A 15,196-nucleotide genomic window follows, 5' to 3' on the forward strand; every position below is an offset into this window, starting at 1 on the left:
GTGTAGCAGCTAAAGACGCTGGAATTTCGTTCTGTTTAAATTTCCCTGTACAAAAATTGTACAAGTACAAAACTTTTCCTAGCAACCTGCATGTTCAATCAGACATGTGATTGATCAATCAAGCAAGTTCATGACGGATCAAAGCATACCTTGATCGAAGTACAAGATTGTTAGCCTCTTATGTTGGTATTCAAAATCGATACAAAGAAAACCAAACTAATTACGTAGCGGAATTAAAGAACTAGTTGTACCTTTCCTTTATAGCTAAAGACCTCTTGATCTTCTACCGTATTCCTCTCATCTTCTTGGGTGTTGTATGGGTGATGATCTACCAAGACCAAACCACCCTTCTTCTCTTCTTTGTTTCCAAACCGCCGGCCACAAAAGGAGCTCTAAGATGGGGCACCTTCTCTTCTTCTTCCTCTTCTTCCTCTTCTCCAAGCCACTGCTCACCAAGGAGTAGAGGGGCCACCGACCCTTAGCAAGGTGGAGGAGATCGTTAGCCCTAGGTAAGGAGAAAGGGGCGCCAACCCTTGGTGGAGGTGGTGCCACCCCTAGGTGGAGGTGGCGCCGACCACAAGGAGGAGAAGAGAGTTGTGCCGCCGACCCTAGCAAGGGAAGAGGGGCGCCGACCTCAAGGAGGGAAGAGGATTGTGGAAAAATTAGGTTTTGGGGGCACCACCTCCTCCTTTTATAAGCTTGCCGCTGGCCATAGGAAGGTAGAGAAAAACCAAAACCAAAATCAAGTTAAACTAAACCTAATAAAATTAAACCAAACCATGTTAAGTTAAACTAAACCAAGTTATGTTAAACCAAACCAAGTTAAGGATTGATGGATGCGAGGGTTTATATAGAGGCTATAACAGGGATCTAGAGGAGAAATTAGTTTAGGCCTCCTGATGGGCTTGGGCTTCCTGTGTTCGGCTCGAACACTCAACCCAAGTCCATCAATAATAACTCATACCACTAAAGGGTTATTATTGAACCATCACACCAATCCCATATTACAATATGGGTTCATTCTTATCATGAGTACGTTAAACTCTCTATGTTTAAGATATCGTATGCCCGTTAATTAAATGAGTTACTGACAACTCAATTAATTAACATCTAATTCCAAGAGTAGTACCACTCAACTTTATTATCATGCTGGACTAAGTGCACTTGCAGGGCTTACATGATAATTCTTATGAGCTCCTCAAGGGGACATCATCAGCCTAAATAATTAGGACACAGATTTCTTCTATAATCAACAACATACCATATAAACAGTACTATTTCCCAACTCATCAGGCCTATTGATTTAACGAATAAATCGCACCCATTGATAAGTTAAAGAAATAAATACTAAGTATACATGCTTGTTATTATATAGAGATTAAGAGGACGCACATCCATAATAACAGAGGTTCAGTTCTTTTATATAGTCAGTATAAATCGAACAAACTCAAATGGTCCTGCTCAATATACACACATTGTGTACTAGTATAATTTATAGTCAAGACAGACTAATACCAAATTACACTACAACCGTTCCAATGGTTTGTCCTAATCTATTTTGGTTGTGAGCTACTATTTATAATTTATAAGGAACCAATAACATGATCTTCTGTGTGGCACCACACACTATGTTATCTACAATATAAATTAAATGGACAACCGTATTAACATATATATATATAAATATAAAATGCAAACATTTGACCAAAGTGATTCTCATTTCAAAATAGTTCAAAACAGATGTTCATACAAAAGCTAGGCTTATAGTATACATCCCAACAGCACCAACCACTTCTCGAGGCCATGATGGGGGCACTGTCTCAGCATACTCTTGAATCTGTCCCATGCTTCGAATAACGATTCTGAGTCTGCCTGTTTGAAGCTTGCAATTAAATTCCTCAAGTGTGTAGTTTTACTTGGCAGGTAAAATTTGTCCAGAAATTTCTGCTCACACTGCTCCCAAGATGTAATACTTTTTGCTGGTAAAGAATTAAGCCACTGCTTGGCTCTGTCTTTTAGGGAAAATCCAAAAAGAAGTAACCTTACTGTTTCTGAAGGGACCCCGTTCACTTTCATAGTACTACAGATCTCATAGAAAAGCTCCAAGTGATGATTGGGATCATCGTGCGGTCCTCCTCCAAATTGATTTTGATGAACCATGTGGATTACTGCAGGCTTGATTTCAAAATTGTTAGCTTCAATTGGTGGTCGGGTGATGCTAGACCGAAGCCCTCGTGCATAAGGTGTTGCGTAGTCTTTCAAAAGCTTGTCAGCCATTTCTAAAGTTTCTTGTTCTGCTTGGAGTTTTTACAAGTTTCTTCTCCTCGGGAAAGTTCTATCAATTTCTGAATCAAACGGCAAATGTTTTCCTAAAAGATTAGCTCTTCGCATGCAAAAAATAAGATATTGAATAATCCAAGTGCAAAATAAAAGAAAGAGTTTATATATATATATATATATATTCTTAATAAAGATGCAGAAAGTAAAGTGAAATAAAGAAAACAAGGTCTAGTCTAATCCAATATGATTATCACTAATGTTATAGGTGCAATCCCCGACAACGGCGCTAAAAACTTGTTACGCTACCGCAAGTGCACGGATACGTCGTCAGTAATAAAAGATTATCGATCCCACGAGGACTGGTTATAAGCACTAGTGATTGTTCACGTAGAATTAGCTAAACTACCGATGGTTGTAAGTGAACTGTTTCTTGAGAAGAAAAGAACTTGGGAAGTAGATGTGAGAACCGGCGAGAGAGAGAGGGAGTTTTACTTGATTTGAGAAGAGCTCTAGGGGTTTGGTTTTGTTGTGGTGGTAACTAATGTATCATGTTCTATCCTTTCCTCATTGTCAATTAACATGTATTCGTCGGAAGTTATAGCTACTACCCTTAAGCACTAAATAGAGAAGATCCCTGTGAAATCCTGTTACGATTAACCCATGTCACTAGGACGCCTTGGTAGATTACAAGAATGCAAACCTGATCGGTATCATTAAGGATAGAGATAGGGGTTTGGTTTGGTTTCTTACTTTCTTGTGGAGGAATTACCTCTCCTTTCGAGGGAGTATCCTAGATGTCCGTGAATGGGTTACCCCTGTCACTAGGGTCCTTCGGGTATACGATCTAAGATTCTCTCTTTACGAAATTAGCAATCCCAACACAATCAATTAATACGGCATGGTAAACAAGTCTCATACATATCAAATTGAAACAAGACAAGCGAAATCATTCAATGAGTGAAAGAATAAGCATGAATATTACATCATAACCTATCCACAACTACTCCCTGATCCTAGAACAAAGAATCTACTCCATAGACGAAGGGGAAAACCCCAAAGACATAGTATAATTAAACATTCAATCCCCAGACAAGAAGAGAGAGGGAATAGAGATGCTTATTCAATGACGTCGAGTGATCTTCGGATTTAATCCTTTGCTTCCAGAGTTGATGCGGTGATAGAGGTGATCTCGGATCATCGAACAAAGGTCCGGGACGGCATGGAACGACACCAACACTACAAGAAAAAAGCTAATAGACAACGCTTTAAAAGCATTGTCTATGTGGCTGAAAAAGCGTTGTTAAAAGCATTGTTGTTAAAAGTCTACTAAAAAACAACGCTTTAAAAGCGTTGTCGTTTGTCAAAGACAATACATAAAAAGTGTTGGCTTTGTTAAAGACAACACATAAAAAGTGTTGTCTTTTTTAGCAAAGACAACAATTTCCCAATGCATAAAAAAGTGTTATTTTTTTAGTAAAAGATAAGAAGTTTTAAACTATTATCTTTTAATACCAAAGACAAATAAAAGATAAATGAAAATAAATCTATTTTAATCAACAATATATTATTAAATAAATAACTAAGATCAATATAGAAATTATCATCCTTACACTTCTATAACAAACATAATTACTTGCATACAAATAAATTTTAATTAGGAGACACTCAAAACTACTTCTATCGACTACATCTTATTGCATGAACTTAAAGAATCTTGATAGATGCTACTTATCCTCTTGACTTGGATGTTATTTACTCATTGGCTATAGCCATCTTCTCGTTTAAATCCCAAAGTCTTCTTAATAGTTCTTCATCAAAGTAGTTTCCAGTCACACCCTTGAGGTTTGGATGCAGTGCCACATAGCATGTAGTTGTTGCTCCTATAATCATCCATATCCGAGCTATTTAGCCGAAGTTTCTGAATACCTCCATTCACCATTCAAAATATCTAAAAAGACACTGCATGAAAAATTTCCAAAATCTCAATATTTAATGAAAGTCAACAGGAATAAGCAAATGACATGTGAAATTTTCACAATCTCAACTTCTATCATCCAAGAAGTCAAAACCTTATTTCAAAAAAGTTAAGAAATTAATGCATCATAACAGAGTCAACTGGAATAAAACTATCAACTAAACATAAAGGCAAACATAGAGAAAGTAAATACCTTGCAGATGACATGTAAGATTGTTTCTGTAGTCCACATGGCAAGGTCTGACTGGGATAACTAGTATTTGTCCTATGTAGTTGTTTATAGATTCGCAATGTTGAGATACATACTCAATTAAAGTTTTGTCACCCAAAACTAACTCCAGCTATGATGCAAATCCATTTTGTGGGAAAAGAAAAGAATATATGAACAAAGAAAATTCAAGTATTAGATAATAGACATGAAATATGAAATAGGAGAAAAAACAAGATTCAAAATATAAACCAATTCAGTATGCTTACACAACTTCTAGAAAAATAAAAGAACAAACAGATTCAAGATAATAAGAATTTGAGCAGACTGAATTCTTAAAAGAATTATTACAGATGAGATAATCATCCAATGACAAACTATATATGCATGTCAACAATTTGCAAGGGAAACTAGGAAACTCACTTGTTCGTAGTCTGGATTTTTGATCCAATCTAACCTAGAGCATGGAAAGTAAAAACACATCAAGTAAACATCTAGTGAAACAAAAACTAGAGCATGTAACAAAACCTAAACTAATTGCATTCAAATAAAGAACAAACATCATGGGAACATAAATCACTAAACTAACAAGCATTACATGGAATTAAACTAAAGAAATTGTATCAACTAAAACCTATATAATAGAAGAGACATTTAATCAAACATTTGATGGACATGAGTCAATGAAATCATAATGTGTGCAAATTGAAACATAGGAGGTAAAATTAATACAAGCACTTAACATTCACATAAAACATGACTCAACATGAAAGAAATCAAACACATAAGAAACCACAAGTGTTTATGGATGAGCCCAAGCTTTGGATGGATCTTGTAGATGATGGTTGTTGTAGATGGAATTAAACTAAGGAATGAAATAGTAAACCATTAAATGAAACCTAATCTAGTAAATGAAAGACAATGCAAGTAAAAAAATCTAGTCTAACTTAAACTATGATTGCAAGGAAATTAAAGTAACATCAAGTAAGCATTGAATGAAATCTACAGTATTAAAGAAATATAATCTATCCTAATTGCATTCAATCTAAGGACAACTATCACTAACATTTAACCAAACAATGCATTGAAAGAAATTAAGAAACTAAAATGCATTAATAAAGCTATAAAAGGTGTTTGGGGCATTACATCAAACAACTTGTGAGCAACATTCAACTTAAACCTAATCTAGAGAATCTAGAACATGGGAACTTGAATTCAATTACAATCAACAATCATTCAAAATATAAAAACCAAAGAAGCAATCAGCAATCAAAGAAATAGACCAATAATGGTGACAAAGAAGTTGTTGTTGGATACTTGAAGAAGATCAGATCTGATCAGAAGTTGGAGCTTGTTCTATCCAGATCTAATCCAGATGAAGGATGCTCGAAGATAGTAGATGGTGGCCGTATCTGAAGTGAAATTGGAACTTGTTCTGCTCAAATCTGGTCTGGATGAAGGAAGTGGCAACAACTTCAGCCGTGGCGAGCAGGATGGCATCGGGGTTGATGTGCGTCGGAATTGAAGTTGCGTGCCCTAGCTTCCTCCTCTAACCCGAAGAGGAAGGGGTTGTCAGATTGTGGTGAAGTGGGCGGCGATACTTGCGGTTGCGTCGGGGCAGAAAATAGTGAAGGGCAGAGTGGATGAAGATTATTGTGAGATGGAGAGGATGAGGATGTGAGGGGGAGTTCCGACCGGCGGTGATTGATGAGCATAGGTGGCCACTGACCGTTGGTGAAGGAGAGGAAGTAGAGGAGAAGGCGACATGCATGGCTTCTCTCCGCGTGAAGGCAGAAGAACGAACGAGAGAGGAAGAGAAGAGATTATTTCTCCAAATCTGATCCGACGGTCGTGATCAATCCAGATCTGATGGAGCGACTGAGATTAAATCTGAGTGAAACCAAGGAGTTCGGGAGATAGGTAGGTGCCGAGTGAAACCAAGGGTTTTATTAAATCTGAGTCCAACGGTTCATAACATCCCAGATTGAAATGATAACTTGACAATAGACAACGCTTTTTTAAAATCGTTGTCGTAGACACTAAAAAATTGATAATAGACAACGCTTTTCAAAAAGCGTTGTCTCTGATCCATAAAAATCACTAATAGATAATAATTTTTTAAAAAAATGTTGTCCATTAGTCAGAAAATAAAGAGATAGACAACGCTTTTTACTAAAAGCATTGTTAAAAAAATAAAGACAACAATTTTTAAAAAAAGCGTTGTCTTTTAAGTGTTGTAAAATCTCAATTTTCTTGTAGTGCAAGGTGTATCTCTCTTTTTCGTCCCCCCACCCCCCAAGGGGAAGGGTTAATAGCCCTTTTATAGGCTAGGGCACGGGCGCCGCACGACCCGTGCCACGATTGTGCGAGACCCGCACGACCAGCTCCTCTCCTTCTTCAGGTAAAGTGGCACGACCGTGCGAGATCCGCATGACCATGTCTTCCTTCGACTCTGGTCGTGAGGCACGATCGTGCAAGGTCGCACGCCCGTGTGCTGCTCTCTCTCGGGAATGGCCACACGGCTATGCAAGGTTGTACGGTCAATGTCAAGTAGTTTTCTACTTTTGCTCCGATACGTCGACAATCATCGTTTTTGCTCCAAAAGTTATCCCTGCCAATACAAAATCAAACAAAGAGCAGATCTCCGACAAAAGAGTAATTAATACTGAATAGACAATAGGAGATATGATCGTGCGAAGAATATATATAAATAAAGCAAGTGAATGTGCGTTAAAACATGCATAAATGATCATAATATCTATGCACATCAATAATATATTTCAAATAAAGTTTTATTATAAGTTTTGTACATAGCAGGCTATGCTAACAGCTTCTATCCAAAAGTATTTTGGTAGGTTATACTCATTTAATATTATCCTAGAGGCTTCAAGTAAGATTATATTCTTTCTTTCTACTATTCCATTTTGTTGAGATGTTTTAGGACATGAATATTCATCATGATAACCATTTTCAAGACAAAATTAATTAAAGTTATAATTTTTAAATTCATCTTCATTGTCACTTCTAATTCTTTTAATTTTTAGGTCTTTTTCATTTTCAACTTGTTTGCAAAAATTAGTAAAGATTTCAAATGTTTCATCTTTATTTTTTAAGAATTTTACCCAGATGAATTTAGAGTAGTCATCTATTATTACTAGGCAATATAGACTTCTATTTATTGATTTGACCCCATAGGAATCAAATAGGTCTAAGTACAATAGTTCTAGTATTGAATCTATTTGAAATTGATTAATTGATTTGTGAGTAGATTTTGTTTGTTTTCTTTGTTGACAAGCATTTCAGATTGTTGAGTCAAAGTTAGGTAATTTTGGTAGACCTCTAACTAATTTATTTAGATTTCTAAAGTTTGTGTGTGACATTCTTCTATGTCATAACCAGGTTTCTTCTTTTTGTGTTAAGTAGCACTTAAGTGAGGAAGAGGTTAGGTTAATTGCATAGATATTATTTTTTCTAAACCCTTTTAGGCTTATAGTAGGATTATCTAAGTGCTTAATTAAACATTCAGAGGAAAGAAACCTAACCTTATATCCAGAATCACAAAATTGACTTATACTAAGAAGATTGTATTTGAGTTTTTCAACAAGTAATAGTTTCTTAATGAAATTAGTTTTGAGTTCAATATTACTTATCCCAATTACTTTGAGTTTGACATTGTTTCCAAAGGCAACTGTTCCTAAGCTTTTTTAGGTTACTTGAGTGAATTTAGTGTGATCCCCAGTCATGTGTTTGGAGCAACTACTGCCCAATATCCACTTGGTTTCTTAAAATTGGTAGGAGTTAATATTAGTTTTATTGTAAGTTAATTTAATTTTAAGTAAATTTAATTTAAGTTAATTTTAATTTTAAGTTAATTTAATTTAAGTTAATTTTAAGCTAAAGTCAATTTAAGTTAATTTAATTTAGGTTTGATTTATTTGAATTTTAAACTAATTTTAAGTTTATTTTAAGTTAATTTTAATTTTAAGTTAGTTAATTTAAGTCACTCTAAGTTAATTTAAATTTTAAGTTAAATTTAAGTTAATTTAGTTAAGTTAACTTTTAATTTTAATTTAAGTTTTAGATTAAGTTAAGTTTTAGTTAAGTTAATTTTTAATTAAGTTAATTTTAATTTAATTTTAAGTTTGAGTTTAATTTAATTTTTTTATTTTAAGTTTAATTTAATTTTTAGTTTAAGTTTAATTTAATTTTTAAATTTTAATTTAATTTTTAATTTAACTTAATATTAATTTTAAGTTTAATTTAATTTTTAATTTTAAGTTTAATTTAATTTTTAAGTTTAAGTTTAATTTAATTTTTAATTTTAAGTTTAATTTAATTTTTTAAGTTTAAGTTTAATTTAATTTTTAATTTTAAGTTTAATTTAATTTTAAGTTTAAGTTTAATTTAATTTTTAATTTAGTTTTAAGTTTATGTTTAATTTAATATTTTAATTTAATTTTAAGTTAAATTTAATTTAATTTTTAACTTTAAGTTCAATTTAATTTTTAACTTTAAGTTTAATTTAATTTTAATTTTAATTTAATTTTTAATTTTAAGTTTAATTTAATTTTTAACTTTAAGTTCAATTTAATTTTTGATTTTAAGTTGAATTTAATTTTTAATTTTAAGTTTAATTTAAATTTAATTTTGAGTTTAATTTAATTTTTAAGTTTAAGTTTAATTTAATCTTTAAGTTTATGTTTAATTTAATTTTAAGTTTAAGTTTAATTTAATTTTAAGCTTAATTTTATTTTAAATTTTAAGTTTAACTTAATTTTTAATTTTAAGTTTTTAGTCATTTCACCTAATCTATGCTTTCAATAAGAGAATCCTATAATTTTATGAGATGAGTTATGTTCAAATTCAGGGTTTGGTTTAACCTTGTGTTTGATTCAAGTTTAGCTTTAGGTTCAACAAACATGCATTCTTTGGATAAACTTCTGGGCTATGGTGAGTCACCTGGACATCATTAGAGTAACCATACCTTCGAGGTTTTCCAAATAGTCGCATCCACTGAACTTAGTATAAAACCTTGGTCTAACTAGTTATGATTTGTAAAGGATAGTTTCAGTTAGTTCCACTAAGCCAAATGCATCAGGTCGAAGTCATATCTTTCTAGTCATGCATAGACAGAGCTTCTCTAACCTACTATCATCCAAAACTTCACCAGTACTATAGGTCAAGTTAAACTTTTATCCCTTTTTACTCTAATCCTAATTACCCCGCGGGGTAGGTTATTTTTTAGAGGTGTTAACTAGTTTGGAGCCTCCTCCTGAATTGTTGATTTGGATTTCTTTGGTTTTGGGTTTATGTTGGTTACTTTTGTAATTATAATAGACTTGATGATAGTTTGAGTTTGAGTTTGAGTTGGTTCTGTTAGTTCTTTCTATGATTTGCCTTTGGTTTAGTTGATTTAGTTTTATATTTTGGACTTTGATTTGGGTTATTTGATTTTACATAATATATTTTATTTAGTATTGGTTAATTCTTACTTACATGGTTAGGCACGCTTTTGGAACCCAAGCTTTAGTTTATATTTTATTTTGAGTTATGAGTGATATGAATGATTTATTTGTTGAACTAGACTTGTATCCAAGCCCAGATTTGTTGTATCACTACGACAAAATCCCTCATAGACATCAGTGGAACAACAACGGTTTTAGGCTAAAACCGATGTCTTTGAGTATTTTACACCGGTTTTTCTAAAAACCGGTGTCTATGAGCGCAAATTTTAGCTCATAGACATCGGTTTTTTAGGCGATGTCTATGAGCGCCCTTTTATTCGTTAATAGACACCGATTTTAACATCGGTTTTTAAAATCCGATGTTAATGAACCCAAATAAAATATTTTAATTTTCCCCACAAGCCAAAATCTCCACACTGTGAATTCCCTCCAAACCTAAATCTTTATCCCGCCCCTTCCTCCGCGCGACCATCTCTCTCGCGTAAACCTAAACCTAAAACCTCCGACCATCCGACCATCTCTCTCAACCTAAATCTAAACCTTCGATCATCTCTTTCAACCTTATCTCCCTCTTCCCCCTTCCTAGATCCTCTCCCGATCAAGATCAAGACACGAGGTGGTTCACTCTAGCCCCCTGTTGTCGTGGGCGATGATGGCGCCACACAAGCCCTTGTTCTTCAGGTTCTGCTTTCACGACTGCACCTTCTTGGGCCACCTGTACGACCCTTGCTTCGTCCAGTGGTATAACTTCGACTTCCCCCGCTTAGAAAAGAGCATCTGGCGCACGTCCTCCTCCGGTGGCCTGGTTTGCTTGATGAACACCAATGACGGAGATCGCTTATTGGTCGGCAATCCCATCAAGAGAGACTGGAAGTTGCTTCCTCGAGTCCCCGGCGGCTCCTCCCCCCAGTTCAACGCGCTCGCCTTGTCGTTCGACCGCCTCACGCGCGACTACACCGTGGTCTCCTCGTGTGGGTCCCTTTCTGAAGAAGCATCTCATCTCTCTCCCTGTTTCCGCTCGCTCGCTCGCTCTCCTGGCGAGATCTCTCCAGCCTCCTTTCTCTTCTCTGATATCCAGCTATGGATCTGGTGGCCCCAATCGCCGTGCTCCTCGTCGCCGCGGCGGTGACCTTGGGGACGGAGGCCTCGATCCACGCCTACGACCTCGAGCCCTTCAGGGAGGTAGGGAACGCGCTCCTCCTCTCCGGCGGCAGCGAGGGCATCGTCGCGTCCCGCCTCGACGCCCTTGGTCCCCTACGGATCGGAGATGGTCGGGCTTACATCAAGTAACTACTTTATTTCTTTATTCTTCAGCTGCTTCGTGACTTGGTTTTTTCTTGTGGTTGAATTGCATTGTGAGGATCCGGCTGCAAATTCCATTTTTAGACGTGATTTTAATGAAACCGGTCATTTTTAGCTCCTAGCACGTTTCCTTCCTTTTGTATTGGGCATTTGTCACCAGAAGTTACTGTGGATCTTCTGTGATCTATCAGAAGTTAGGGTTCATAGATTTTTGTAGATTGAAAGCGGTTGGGATTGCAAGATACCAGTTTGACTGGAGTTTACTTAGCTTTTAGTGCTGCTCGCTTTTGCATTGTTTCATTATTGGGATAGTTCACCACCTGCAGAGACCTATGTCATGCTGTTAGAGAGATTTTGAAAGGCTAATTCACTTTCGTAGCTTGTTTTGTTTAATTCTAGATGGATCAATCACTAACTTGTGCTATAGATAGAGATCAAACTATCGGTTTGCTTATGAATTTTACATATTTATAATATACTTCAACAGATATTATATTTAATTAGAGGAATGAACAACTCTCTTATGTTTATCATGAGAATACAAAAGATGAATAATTGAGGTAATAATCCGAGTTCTCTGGGTAGCGTTTGTCTTGATATCTAAGGTCAGCTAGGAAAGTATTCAATTTAACTTGGGATTACGGCAGATACAAGGTTTTTGTTTATCATGCTAACCGCTATGGTACTAGGTTTTTCTTCAAGAGAACATAGACCATTTGAGGATATTCTCACGAAGGCCTTGAATTTTAACGAACATGGTGGACGTGTGAGAGGCATAGGAGCAAATGTCACTCCATCATCCTTCTTCAAGCTTGCTAGAGGGAAGGTGCAAATTGATAAGGCTGCCTATGAAAGGCAACAGAAAGAGTTTAAGGAGGCAAAAGCTATGCTTTCTGACCAAGGTGACAGAATAAAAAAATTGGAAGCAATGGTGTTGAAACTTTCTGGTCGAGAATTTGAGAGTGAGGAGAAGGGTAGCTGCTCAGTTAAACCACAATGCCTCCTCGATATAAAACCTGAAGTTGAACGTCATAGGCGCCTCTCAAATGAAGGCCTAGAAGAACATGATGATGATGATGTGAAAGTTATTGAGAAGGATTCGGCTTTACAGGTTAAATATATATTTCACGTTGATATTATTATCCCATCGTTAGTTTCAACACCATTGCTTCCACAATGCGGGGGGCCTCCACCGGAATCGTCTACGGCGGCCTCAAGTACCAGGTCGCAACGGCGGTAACCACTCCAACTCCTTTCTTCTTTGGAACTCTACTAATTCGTCTTCCTCTCCACTCCTTCCCAAGGCCCGATGCATCGCCGACGTTAAGGCCGACATTGACCACACCAGCTTTCTCGCCGGAACTCTCAGCCTCAAAGAGGAAAACGAGGTTCATCTCTCTCGTCGATCTCGATCTAATGATTTTGTGGGTGATTTCGGTGTTTTTGTTTATTAGGTGCATCTGATCCGAGTTTCACCGTCAGGATCGGAGCTCATATGCGATGGTCTCTTCTATCACCCAAACGAGATCTGGGATCTCAAGACTTGCCCATTCGATCCCAGGATTTTCTCTACAGTGTTCACTTCTGGTGAGTAAACGATGACTTGGAGCCGTAGTAACTTGGTCTTGAATTAATGGGTGGCAGTGTGTTCTTCAGAAATGTAGAATAGTAAGTAGGTGAGTGTTTCTGTATGCGAATAAGCTAAGCTAGATGACCCTTATGTTTAGTCTCGATGTAGTTCTGTAATTGGTTTTTTTCTAGGAAAAAAAGGAAATTTGTTTAACCACATAAGCTGTTCGAAAATGGAATGATAAATGTATGGTTTATTCACTCATGAGATTTAGCCTTGCATCATATATCTAACTTTTGAATCCTTTTTAATTTTGTGAATTATAGAAAAGGGACAGTATATACAGGTTTACATGAAAAAATCCTTTCAGGGGAAAATTTGTTCGTGGAGCTATAGTTTATTGTGGAAATATTTGTTATTTTGTTTATCTTGTTTAGCACTTCTCTCATTCTTGTTGTGTCTGAATGAGTTAAAACTCATACTCGGCCCTATGATATTTTTTGAGCACTTTTGTTTTCTATTTGAATGAAGTACAGTTATGCTAATACTTTTAGGGTATTGATCTTTTTCTGTGAAATGATTCCAGCCCTATCTGTGTTAAAACTAATAAAGTTTGCATTGAACTGAAGGTGAAGCATATGGGGCTTTTGTTTGGAAGATTCCTGAGCTCTATGGACAGTCGAATGCCCCACAACTCGAACAATTGGTCTCCCTTGACAAGCATTCTTTTAAGATCAAGTGGTAATCTCATTTTGGCATGTTTGTGTTTTCCAGTTTTTGCTAATATTAAAAGAAAAGAAGATACTTGGGCTCCAAGCACCTTTTAATGACTCCTTATTGGTATGCTTGTCAGCGTCCTTTGGTGGCCATCTGGGAAGCATGATAGACTAATCAGCATTGATGAAGGAAATCTTTTCCTTTGGAGTATAGATTCGTCCAATAAAGTAGCCAAGGTAAGCTCCTTAAAGAACCTTCTATTATCTTTAGAAAGACTAATGGTTGTGCTATTAGGTTCCTTTGTGATATGAATGATAAACCTTGTAATGTGATAGTTGTCTATTGCTTTAGGTTTATATTAGTATATTTCAGCTGATTGTAAAATTTTGAATCTGTTATATAGAAAAAAATTATGAGAAGACAATTCTAAAGCTTTACAAATTTATTTGTCAACTCATAATGTTGATGCTTTAAGCCGATTTAGTTTTGGTTTGCAGAAGCATCAGGTGCATGGTTTATAGTTTAAGGTATGAAGCATATACAACTTTCCAAGTTCTTGGCCATGGAAAATTAGATCTAGTCTCCCGCCTAGGGAGAAGCTATCGTAAATGGTAACCTTAGGATTAAAGTATTGATTACATTTTTTTTTATTCATGGGTGCCTGTGGATATTTGAACCTGCTCAACTTCCTCTAAATATCTAACACATTGATACTCGAATTTAACCTAACCTATTAAGATAAATGGGTAATCAAACCAAAAGAAGAAAATTGATATGAGTAATAAAGAAGAAATCTCAAATTGAGGCATGGTTGGACTGGTTTTATTGTTAAGCTCAAGGGCCCTAGCCTCAGATTGCAGCCAGGAGCATAATCACTCTTGCTGATAGGTGAATTACAAACACTTGACTTTGCAAGTAAGCAAGTAGCTGACTTACCTGGGCCCTCTTTTAAATTTTTTTATTAGATTTGTAGTTTGTGTATGCTACTATATTTCAGATAGTTTCTTTTCCATTTTTCCTTGTTGAACATTCTTTTGATATGTATGTTATATTTTATTTATTTACATACAATTTTATTCATTGTTTCTAAAAGCCAACCAATATACTCTTTTACATAAAACCCTTAAATTAGACCTCATTTTGAAAAGCTTTCTATTAAGACCACAATAAACTTTCTTTCACATTAGGAAGCCCTGTCAAACTAGGCAATGAAGGGGTTGCTGGCTTATTTATATGTATTATAGATGCGATCATGAAGTTTCATCAATTGAAAATTTGAAATTCTGGTCACCAAAATGGAATTAGATTTTCTGTACTTTATTTGTTTGATTTCCTGATCATCTGAATTCCACGGACAGCTAAATCTGAAAGAGGGAATTGGATTAAGGAGTTGAAAGTGAAAAGGATAGCGTGCTGGTTTTCCATTGCGGATTGACAGTAGGACCTAGAATCAAATAACTTGGTACCTAACCGCCTTATATACCAAGTATAAATTTTATTCTTTATTACTCATATCAATTTTATTATTTAAGAAGGCAGCTGCCTTCTTGCCGCATTCCTTGCTGTTGTGGTTGGTAGCAGAAATCACATAAAATAGGGGGCTTAGTGCAGGATATTCAGGATACCAAGATGGCATTAGAGGTAGTACAATAAATAGTATATCTCTTCATTAGAGGTAG

The 15,196-nt window shown here is 35.7% G+C and overlaps 1 protein-coding gene, 1 long non-coding RNA gene and 1 pseudogene across 2 annotated transcripts; all 3 read left to right on the forward strand.

Annotated features, from left to right (window-relative positions):
• The first annotated feature begins 1,798 nt into the window (after window positions 1-1,798).
• Window positions 1,799-1,870, forward strand: LOC121988119 (annotated as a pseudogene).
• Window positions 1,871-10,580: 8,710 nt separating this feature from the next.
• On the forward strand, window positions 10,581-11,218 carry LOC121986748 (F-box/kelch-repeat protein At3g61590-like). The gene is made up of 2 exons (XM_042540689.1): window positions 10,581-10,899; window positions 11,007-11,218. The coding sequence occupies exons 1-2, from the start codon at window positions 10,581-10,583 to the stop codon at window positions 11,216-11,218; spliced, it is 531 nt and encodes a 176-aa protein (XP_042396623.1).
• Window positions 11,219-12,408: 1,190 nt separating this feature from the next.
• LOC121987501 lies at window positions 12,409-13,774 on the forward strand. Its single transcript, XR_006113629.1, has 5 exons — window positions 12,409-12,454; window positions 12,535-12,618; window positions 12,685-12,817; window positions 13,430-13,541; window positions 13,654-13,774. It is a non-coding gene; the product is annotated as an uncharacterized LOC121987501 (long non-coding RNA).
• Window positions 13,775-15,196: the final 1,422 nt, after the last annotated feature.

Source organism: Zingiber officinale, chromosome 5B (genome assembly GCF_018446385.1).
Source record: "Zingiber officinale cultivar Zhangliang chromosome 5B, Zo_v1.1, whole genome shotgun sequence".
Lineage (NCBI taxonomy): Eukaryota > Viridiplantae > Streptophyta > Magnoliopsida > Zingiberales > Zingiberaceae > Zingiber > Zingiber officinale.